Raw genomic sequence first — 11,507 nt, forward strand, 5'->3', positions numbered from 1 at the left:
CCCATAACTGTGTTAAGTGATGACCCCAATGACCCCCTTCCGCTCACACCCGGGCACTTTCTGATAGGTGAACCTTTGTTAAACTTAAGTGATGAAAACTATACAAATTGTAATATTTCTAGTTTAGATCGATGGAGGCTAAAACAAAAAATAGTTAGCGATTTCTGGAACAGATGGCACAAAGAATATCTCGTAAACTTGAATCAAAGATATAAATGAAATACTAAACAATCTGACCAGACATCGATAACATTGTAATTTTAAGGGAGGATAACATTCCCTCCTAGCAATGGATATTAGGTAAAATAATTAAAAAACATGTGGGCCCAGACGGCATTACTCGTGTTGTCACATAAAATGTAAAAACGGTGTCTATAAACGACCCGTGAGTAAATTATGTATACTACCTAAGAGTTTAAACTAATTTCAATGTATACTACAAAGAAAACAGATTTATTTAGTCGGGATTCGAACCCGTTACAGAGAGTTGTAAATTGTTACCTGTTCAATCATTTAAATTTCGCATAAGTAGTATTATTAGCATAAGTATTTCAATAACAATGTGAAAATTCATTTTTGGCTTGAGTTGAATAGTGATTAATACTTAAATTACTTACCTAGATTAAGCTATGTTAACGTGTTGGTTAGTACTTTACCTTTTTATTTGTTAGAATAAATATGTAAACATTCCAAACTTCATAATAGCTAATAAATTAATATCGCACAGTGGGCGGTTAGCAACTGGGAATGAATACAATTTTGTACTTACCCTGTTTCTTTACAACAACGGGCAACAGACTAAATTGGACAATGCGTCTTATGTGGTTATCGTTCAGCTTATGGTTCTTTAGTAGTGTCAAACTTGGTCTGTCACCGGCTGTTTTTTCTATCTGCTAATTATGTTGTGTACCACGTTCTATCTACTTATATACTTACCGGTAATGTAATCTTAACGGTATTTAACTACTTATCTTTAATTTTAATGTACCATTTTAATAGCTCAGCTTATAATCGTGTTTGACGTAACTTGTTTATTGGTTTTCATTTACAATTAAGTGCCTTATGCACATCAGTAAAATACTTACGTTTTTGTTGTTGTTTGTTAGTTATATTATTAAAAGGATAAATCCTTTGGTGGGCGGAATGTCTAACCGCATACCACCACATTAGCAGCCATACATATGTATACCTATCTATATTTTTACTTTGTACAGTCCACTTGCATTCATTGGTAGTAACTAATAAACCTTTGAACTGTCAACACGTTGTTTTTAAATGTGCTACACCGTCCAAACAAAAATCATCCTTATCGCCGTGAACACTTGTTCTATTATTTTTTGTGTGTGTTTGAACATAACCTCTTGGGCAGGTTGACAGAAGGTTCCCAACAATCTTGCCAATTTGCTGATTGGGCAATGTTTAATATCATTGGTATTTAGTATCTCTATAGGAGTTTGCATTCTTGCTGTATTTCTGATGTTAACTAGTCTCTATTCATAGTAAACCTAAAGTATTTAGTGCACTAATATACTTTAATCATAGTTAACAATGAGGGAAAATCATTTAGATAAATGTGAGTGTAGCCCCTCTGTCAGCCAGACATTTATTCTGAATCTAACCAATGGGTGGTCATTCAGACAACCATTTGTTAAATCTCTAGTCTGTAAGGACTGTGGGTGCTGTACATGGACTACATGGAATTGCAGTAAATTTATATGACATTTTCAAACTCAAAGCTGTCAAAATGGCGGGCTCGCGTCCCGAACTTTGCAGTAGGGTTTATCAGAGCTACGACGTCTCGCGAAGAGCCCGATCTTCGAGCTAAAGTCTCTCGTACCCGCTCGGTTTATGCATGTTTTTAGTACTTCGCATCATCTCACATCATATTTGCGTCCTTGTGCACTGAACCTAAAATCAGAGAATATCTCACCTGTTGGCCCCCCTCTTTGAGGTTATGGGTCAGTGTTCCATCGTTTATATTCCGTAATTTGGGGGCGCCCACAATTTAACATCGAGCGTGGAGCATCGCGTACTAGCTCGGTTATACGTAATGCATGTTGTTTTGTGTACTATCAAAAGTTGCGGGCTCGCGTCCCGAACTTTGCAGTAGGGTTTATCAGAGCTACGACGTCTCGCGAAGAGCCCGATCTTCGAGCTAAAGTCTCTCGTACCCGCTCGGTTCATGCATGTTTTTTGTATTTCGCATCATCTCACATCATATTTGCGTCCTTGTTCACTGAACCTAAAATCAGAGAAAACCTCACCTGTTGGCCCCCCTCTTTGAGGTTATGGGTCAGTGTTCCATCATTTATATTCCGTAATTTGGGGTTCCATCCCACGGCGATGAACCTAGGGCAAGGGCTGCGTACACGCATCCTGCATTAACTCCGCAGCGCCTTTATAGTCTCGAAGATCACTTTTAAACATCTTGGCCAGGATTTTCAAGGCTTTTGTATCACTTAGCAATACTTTTTCGACTTGAAATATGCCAAAAACTATTTATATAACGTAATTAAAGTGTAATTAACAAAATCACCACGATGCTGTTAAGTCGCGAAAAAAGAAAGTGACGTTTAGTTGTGAGTTGCCATAGACTAAAAAACTTTTTTTTTTATTCTCTGAAAAAATTCGCGATGCCACACAGTAGCGAATGGGAATACTACTCTGTTAATCAATTATATTTCAGATCAACATGAAATAAAATTACCTGGTATTTTTAAATATTAAATGGTGTGACAGTATTGTGTAGGTTGTGAGTGAGAAGTAAATCACTGTGAAAGTATTACAATACCTATAAATTGTTCTCCAAAATGTCAACGCCGGCAAAGGTATGTAAAATACTTATGGTAATTCTTTTAGTTAGTTAATGACTGTAAGTAGATAACCAAGGGCTATTATTTTTTTGTCCTGCGAGTGTTCGCAGACTTGCCTGAGTATAGGTACACGGTTTACGTGCTCACGTAAACACTAAAGCAGAGAGACAGACAGATACCTAAAGCTGTTCTCCTTACGTTGTTAATCTAATTTGTACAATAATTAGCACAAGTTTTTTTTTAGTGTATGTTTTTGTTTATCAACAAAACCAACAGAGAAAGTAAGTACCTATCTTCCTCAGCGTTGGGGAAATCCACAGATGGTTAGGTAGTTTTGTATTCTTGTATGTAAATTACCTAATAGATAATAGTTAGCCCTCAACTATAGACTTGTTCCCCACATGAGTGATATCTATAAAAAAATAGTTTCGTAAATAATTACGTAATTTAAATTTTATTTTAATAAAATAACTTTTAAGTGATTGTGCTAAAACACTAAAGTTGTTTTATATTGTTTCAGTCGAGACTCAAAAGTATCATGGAATTACTACCACAAAGTTCTTTGCCAAAAATTAAAGATTAATAATGAGAAATAATATTTTAAGTTTACATTGATCTCAGTGTTATTTTTATAAAGAGTAATTTACAAGACACATTTTTTATTTGTTTTTTTATTGAGTAAGTACCTATTTTATTGAATGAAAATTGATCCCGCGCGTGAAGGTCCCGCGTGTGGCCATGTGACGAGCGGACGTGTGTCGCATTGCTTACGAGTGACGCGCGAGTCATTAATTGCAAAATAAAGATGACATCGACTACGGTCAAGTGTAATACGTGTAATGTGGTGATAAGTGAATTGCTTGCATTTATGCAAAACAAAATCGATGTGATGGACGAGGAGAGCCTAGTCCGTATATGTATCACTTCGTTTGCAGTAGAAGAAATATCAATTGCGAAAAAATTACTGTTTGAGTCGGCGCCGTCAACTAAGCGCAAAGTAAACAGAAGAGGAACAGGAAAAAATGAAAGGGATTTATATGATATAATTACAATGCTAAAAGAAACTGATCCTGAGATGGTACCTATCTTTGTAGCACGCGAATTGCAGAAACTTCCACCGGACACTTTTGACCATCTGGATGCCACCCGCCTTTTAAAAGATATACTTTTAATTCAGAGAGAGCTAAAGACTTATAAAGAAACTTATGTCACTAAAGAAGAATTTTGTAAAGTTAAAGAAGATATAGATAAGCTTAAGAGTTCCTACTCATTTCAAAAATGCAGCGATAGCACGTTATCAAATAATAATATTTGTATAAATGACACCAAATTGCCGGACCTACCTCACGTCGTCGTAGAAAAGTCAGTTACCAAGGACGCTACACTATACCTTTCTCCCTCGCGCGAACCTGAGACGTGTAATAACGTCTCACTCGAGCATTTTGTCGATGCGTGCGCCTCAAGCAAGCATGTGGAGGCCCTCACCGTGGTTTCGAACACAGGAGCGAGCGATATGCGTCAGGTGTGTGAGGCAGTGGGCCTCAGCGGCGCGTGCAACGAAACACTGGTACCTACTTGCTCGGCGGCCGCGCAACTTATAATGTCAACACCGCACAAAATAAATAAATTGCCGAATTTTCCAAAGAAAGATGAAGATGATAATGAAGGATGGATTTTAGCTCAAAAGATAAAGAGATTAAAAGACAGATTTATAGGAACTCGAGGTCGAGCTAATACTGACTCCGTTACAAAGTTTAGAGCAGCTGACATAAAAACACCTTTGTTTATCAACAACGTAGACAAGAGGGTGACTATTAATGACATACAGACGTACATAATGTCAAAATTAGAAACTAAGGTGATTATAGAAAAAATTGAGATGAAGAAACAGAAAGACTACGATGCATATAAAATATTTGTTCCCAAGCACAAATTACACTTCTTTTTGACGACAAGTTATGGCCGGAGGGAATCGCATTTCGTAAATTTATAGACTTCAAGAAACGGGCTGAGTTTTATAAAAATACACATAATGGATCACAAAAATAATAAATCTATATCTAAAACAAGTACTTTTGTGACTTTCAATTGTAAATCTATTACTAGATCGATAGATTCTGTCAGATTGCTATGTGAAACATCCGATATAATTGCATTGCAAGAAACCTGGTTAATGATATTCCCTTTCTGGGCAGCATAGACCCTCAGTTTGACTTCGTAGGTAAATCAGCGGTTGACACATCGACGGGTATTCTACGAGGTCGGCCATATGGTGGAGTCGCGTTACTGTGGCGTAAAAGTGCCTTTGGAAATGTGTCTTCCATACAATGCAAAAGCGTGCGTCTAGTTGCTATTAAAATAGCAGTAGGCGATAAATCTTTTATAGTGTTCTCGGTTTATATGCCAACTGAGTCGATGGATAATCTTAGTGAATTTGTGGAGTGTTTAAGTGAGATTAACGCAATAATAGAAAGTAGTGGTGTAGATGCAATTTATATCCTAGGGGATTTTAATGCGCAACCTAATGGTCTATTCGGCAGTGAACTATTGAGCTTTTCGTCTGAAGTGCAGTGGAGATGCGCTGACATTAATGTACTCGGCAGTGACTCGGACACGTATACCTACGTAAGTGATGCACATGGTAGTACTAGCTGGTTAGACCACTGTGTGGTAACTGATGCAGTTTGGACCTCAATTATAGACATAAGAGTTTTGTACGACGTTTCTTGGTCCGATCATCTACCTATGTTAATAACATGTAACCTTAACATACTAAGGCCAAAAGTGACTCTTGAAATGCCTAAACGTAACAAGATAGTATGGAGAGACAGGAACTTGTCACAAATTCAAAATTTTAATAAATATTGTAATGATAAATTAAAAACTGTAGACTTTCCTGTAGAATTTACTAAGTGTTGTGATACTAGATGTAATAATATAGAACACCGAGTTATTATAGATAATTTATATAGAGACATTGTGGGTATACTGTGTGAGGGCGCAATAGCTAGTTATAACAGGGGTATACAGCGTAAGAAGCGTTACATAACCGGGTGGAATAAATATGTAAAAGCTGCTCACGGGCAGGCTCGATTTGATTTTCAAAACTGGACTCTATTTGGTAGACCTAAAAGTGGATTATTGTATGAAAAAATGGTTGAAAGTAGAAGGATAATTAAAAATAAATTGAAATGGTGCCAAAATAATAAAGACCAAATAAAAATGAATATTATTGCAAGTCAGCATCAGGCCAAAAATTTTAGTAGTTTCTGGAAAACAACAAACAGCTTGAATCCCAAGTCGAGTTTGCCCGTAAGTGTGGAGGGTGTTAGCGACCCTACTGAAATTGCAAACCTATTTAGTTACACGTTTAAGGTTGAGTCTCCACTGGGTCCGTCGTCCCGTTCAGAGGATGTGGGGGGGTCCGGAGGCATGCCTATCAGGTTCACGGCTAAGGAAGTGGCTTCCGTAATAAGAAGCCTTAAAAGAGGGAAATCCCCTGGTCATGACACCTACCACGAGTTCTTGCTATGTTTTTTAGTTTTTGTTCGAACCACTCGTATCTTCCAGCTAACTTACTTAAAACTATTGTTGTACCTATCCTTAAGAACAAGACTGGAGATTCGAGTGATAAGAAAAACTACAGGCCTATTTCCTTGGCGACTGTGATTGTGAAGGTGTTGGACGGTTTATTTGATCGGCAGCTGGATAAGCACATTAAAATACATGACGCCCAATTTGGGTTTAAGCCACATTTGTCTACTGAAACAGCTATCCTCTGCCTCAAGCATACCGTTCAATACTATACAAGTAGGAAAACACCCGTGTATGCATGCTTCCTGGACCTCTCCAAGGCCTTCGACCTGGTGTCTTATGACTGCCTGTGGAGGAGACTATCACAGAATACCGACCTTCCGAAAGACATAATTGATATATTGAAGTACTGGTATAATAACCAGTACAATTATGTTAAATCGGCGGGCGTCCTATCGGATGCATACAGGTTGGAATGCGGGGTGAGGCAGGGGGGACTCAGCTCACCTAAGCTTTTCTACCTGTATGTAAACCAACTGATGTGTGAGCTCAGCAATACCAATATCGGATGCTCCATTGACGGGCATTGCGTTAATAACATCAATTATGCGGACGATGTGGTGTTGCTGAGCCCATCAGTCAGTGCTCTCAGAAGGCTCATCCATATCTGTGAGGATTATGCGGTGGCCCATGGTCTCAGGTACAATGCAACAAAGAGTGAGCTTTTGGTTTTTAAAGCAGGTAACAAATGTTACGATACAGTCCCACCAGTCACCTTAGGGGGTACCTTGCTTAACAGAGTCACACGTTTCAAGTACCTGGGACACTGGGTGACCGACAGTTTGTCCGATGATGCAGATTTGGAAAGGGAACGCAGAGCGTTGGCAGTTCGATGTAACATGCTGGCCCGTAGGTTTGCGCGTTGTGCAGAGGAAGTAAAAATTACGCTCTTTAGACCATACTGCCAATCTCTGTACACGTGCGCCCTATGGGTTAGTTATACAAAAAACTCGTACAATGCTCTGCGTGTCCAATATAACAACGCCTTCAGAGTAATGTTGGGGCTACCGCGCTATTGCAGTGCGTCAGGGATGTTCGCGGAGGCAGGAGTGCCCGACTTTTACTCGATAATACGGTCACGAATTGCGTCCCTGATGCGGCGAGTGCGCGATAGCTCCAACAGTCTCGTGGCTATTGTGGCCAATAGAGTGGACAACCCAATAATGTAGCATTGGATGACGACTCACCGAGCGTCATTCCGGTACACTAAATGATTGTGTGTATGTATGTGTGTATTTTTAGGAAGGTTGTTTCTTTTGTGTTTTTATTTTTATTTTTGTAATTTGTTAAATTTTTGTATGGACCCTGGTCTGATAATAAATTATATTTGATTTGATTTGATTTTGATCTATACTTCTGTAGTTAAAATTGTATAAGGTCGCTTGCGTTAAACCAATGGCCAGGTATTTTTATCGTAAGTATTATCACAACCGCCCGGACACATACCAGGTGTTTAGTTTATAGACAGCAAAATTATAGTAAGCGCCAAAACAGCCTCAAATTATACAGATTTTTTGAAAATTTTAACTGTAGCACCCGAGGCTTCAAAAAATATTATTATATACCGAATTTCACTTTAATAGCACGTTTACTACTAAAAATATTAAAAAAAAACCATCTCCTGTAAAATTTGATTTTTGTAGGTTACGCTAAGTCGGCGGTAATGGCTCGATATCTTTCTATTGCGCTCAATCCAACTTACTTGTCGCCGTTCTTGTTTAGTCAAATCGTAAAATGGGAATGGAGGTTTTATTAGAACTACCTGTATTTTTTTATCGCATAATATCGCAATCTCCTTTATTATAAATTCGTTAGCTTCTGTTTTGAAACCTTGAACATCTGCAATTATTGCGGTCATGATAACCTGCGCACAATGTTACTTAACGATTTGTATTCCACAAGTCGATCGTTAATAATTAAACAATACGCAGTTGTGTTATCTGGTATCAATGTTGAACCTTCAAATTCCAACCTTACGTCTACTGGGCCTGTTTTTAAACAGTCATTTTGCCTCGAACAATCTATGATAAAAAGCGGTGCTTTTTCTTTAAAATCTTTTAGATCAAGCAACGGATCGACTGGGCTGTTATAATACGACTGACGAAATTTCACATACATTTCATATAATATACTGTACTTATTTTCAGAAAACTTTAAGCCTAAAGGTTCATAAGGGTAGTACTGAGAATTCAAAAATAGCGTTACATTCGTCACATCACAATGATCAAATACTGAGCTGTCTTTCAATTTATTACTTTTTCTATTAGTCTGCAAGCAATAAATTACATACCGAGGCTTTTCTAATTGAGAAGCAGTTTTTACTGACCAAGAATGCTTTGTAGCTTTAGGTAGTAAAGGATACTCATATAAATCCCAATTTCTAAAAGCCATCTGAATAGGTTTATCTCTTTCTAAATGCTTTAAAAGTATTAAACGTTCTCTATCTGAAACTTTTATATGTGGTACTCTCCACTGAACCCTTTGTATATCTATTTGAATCTGAACGACTTCATCAGTAACAATAATACTATTTAAGTTAGAATTACTCCTATTCAATATAAGCTCGTGTTTACAATTTATCACAATTTTATTGTTCATCCGCATTCGATCATTCGCGCGCATCGAATACGGACGTGCCTTATAAAGTGCAACGTGCAGACATTTAAATTCGCGAACAGCGCGGCTCTATGCCGCTGCCCGTCTCTGTCGCTATGAGCTCAACACTCATAGCCAACGAATTGTTGGCGTTTATACAACACGCCATCGACACCATGGATGAAGTTAGCATCTTGCAAATATGCAAGACTAACTTCAAGGAAGAAGAAATAAGCAGTGGGAAGAGACTGCTGTACATGAGCCTGGACAAGCTCGACCAGATGCCGTCTAGACGGAGGGACGGTACGGAGAAGAGCGTCCAAGACATAATCACCTTGCTGAAGGTGACCGATCCGGACGACGTTCCGACTTTCGTGGCGAAGGATCTGCACAAGCTGCCCCCCGTCACGTTCGACCACGTCGACGTCACGAGGCTCCTAAAAGACATCATCTTCCTGAAGACGAGCCTGTCAGAAGTGCAGTCCAAACTAGAGGTCTCGGAAAAGGACATTCGGGAGCTGCGCGCGGAAGTAGTGTTATTGCGTAACACTATGTCTGTAAGTAGGTCACCTGACGAGGCCTCTAAGGTGAACACACGTCGCGGGGCGCAAAACCTTTCCGTCTGCAGTTTTGCATCGGCTGATTTCGATGCGTCTGCAGTTGTAGGAGAGTGCAATGCCCCGATTGCGAAAGAAGTATCCGCGTCGACGCCTCGGCGCGTTTATGCTGACGCCGCTGCTCGAACACCGAGCTGCGTGACCTTACCCCGCGCGCCCGCGCCGGCGCCCGCGCGTGTTCCTGCACGAGCCGCGCCTGCTCCGTGCGGGGCCCCGCTGCCCGCTGCACCGAGTGTGCTGCTGCCGAGACGGGATGAAGACGGTTTTGAGCTGGTGCAGAGGAAGAAGCGTCGTCCCAAACCTACAAAGAACCGCTGCGGCAAGGCTCCAACAAAGCCCGAACAACTAGTGCGTGCCGCGCAGTCGAACACGCCGGTATACATCTCCCGCCTACATTACTCTGTGAAGCGAGAGAGTATCGTCGAGTATGTGCACCAGAAGTTGAAATACACGCTGAGGGTGCAGGAGCTGGAGTCGAACCGCAACGTCAACTTTAAGGCGTTTGTGGTGCGAGTACCGAATTGCTTCCTGCATCTCGTCTTAAATGAAGACTTCTGGCCTCAGAACGTGGTGTTCCGTCGCTTCCGCGGACAAGTTCCACCAGAACGCACTAAGACGTAGTATAAGGAAGCTTACTAACTTAATTTTAAGCTATATATACTAACAACTATTGTATAAATATCTATGTTAGTCTGTAAGGTATATGTCTATGGGCCTTAGTAGCCTGATAATAAAATGATTTATTATTATTATTCGAAATTTTACCATAGTAGTCTCCCTTTTTACTAAGGGGTAGGAAAGCTAACACACGGGTCACGACCAAGTGTGCTAGCTATAGTAAGTATTTTTATAGATAAATAAATATCATATATATATATAATATGTATGTATATGCATATTACGATGATGATGATGATGAAGCGAGAAATTTGCGTGTGAGACGACAGGTATTCAACAACGTAGCTTTTTGTAGTAATGTTAGTGTGGATTTGGGCATATCGAGTAGGTTTAAGTTGGGCTGAAGGCTTTTCGGGACGACACCAGTCGTCGATATTATAATAGGTATTATTTTAACAGTCTCTACTTGCCACTGCCGCTTTATTTCAGTCGCAAGGTCTATATATTTGGACATTTTTTCAGTATAAGTAGTGAGAAGGTTATGTGTATTGCACACTGCTACATCTATTAGGAATACAGTCTTCTCAACTTTGTCTAAAACTGTGATATCTGGCCTGTTAAAATGTACGGTTTTATCTGTTATTATTGTCCGATCCCAATAAATTTTAAATCTATTATTTTCTAGAACTGTGCTGGGTTTATATTTATAATATGCAATTTTTTGTTGAATAAAAGAGTGTTTGTGGGCTAAGTTCTGGTGAATTATAGATGCCACTTGATCGTGTCTGTGCTTGTAATCGGTCTGAACTATTGATTTACAAGCACCAGTGATGTGTTGAATTGTTTCTGAACTACTGTGGCATCGTCTACATAGATCTGTGGGTAAGTTTGGGATACGAGTGATGAATTTTTGATAGTTGCGAGTGTCAATTACCTGATCTTGAATAGCGATCACAAAAGCCTCTGTTTCTGGGAAAAGTTCACCTCGCCGCAGCCACTCGTTCGACGCATTCTTGTCGACGTGTTCTTGGCTTAGATCAGCAAAGTGCCTCCCGTGCAAAGACTTTTGTGACCACATATTCATTTTCTGTTCTTTACTTACCAGTTTTATTTGCCAAGTAGAGTTGCATAGGTTTAATGGAGTTAGTTTGTTATCTATTCCCACTATATGTGTATGGAGTTGTGACTCTTCGGCCTTAGAGTAGAAATATTTACGTAGCTTTTCGATTATGTTATTGTGTAGATTGTGTATATCTATAAGTCCCCTGCC

At 39.4% G+C, this 11,507-nt stretch overlaps 1 protein-coding gene across 1 annotated transcript; it reads left to right on the forward strand.

The window, feature by feature from the left end:
• The first annotated feature begins 9,094 nt into the window (after nt 1–9,094).
• LOC113493869 lies at nt 9,095–10,240 on the forward strand. Its single transcript, XM_026871902.1, has one exon. The coding sequence runs from the start codon at nt 9,095–9,097 to the stop codon at nt 10,238–10,240; it is 1,146 nt and encodes a 381-aa protein (XP_026727703.1).
• The last annotated feature ends 1,267 nt before the right edge of the window (nt 10,241–11,507 follow it).

Source organism: Trichoplusia ni, chromosome 5, assembly GCF_003590095.1.
Source record: "Trichoplusia ni isolate ovarian cell line Hi5 chromosome 5, tn1, whole genome shotgun sequence".
NCBI classification, from domain to species: Eukaryota; Metazoa; Arthropoda; class Insecta; order Lepidoptera; family Noctuidae; genus Trichoplusia; species Trichoplusia ni.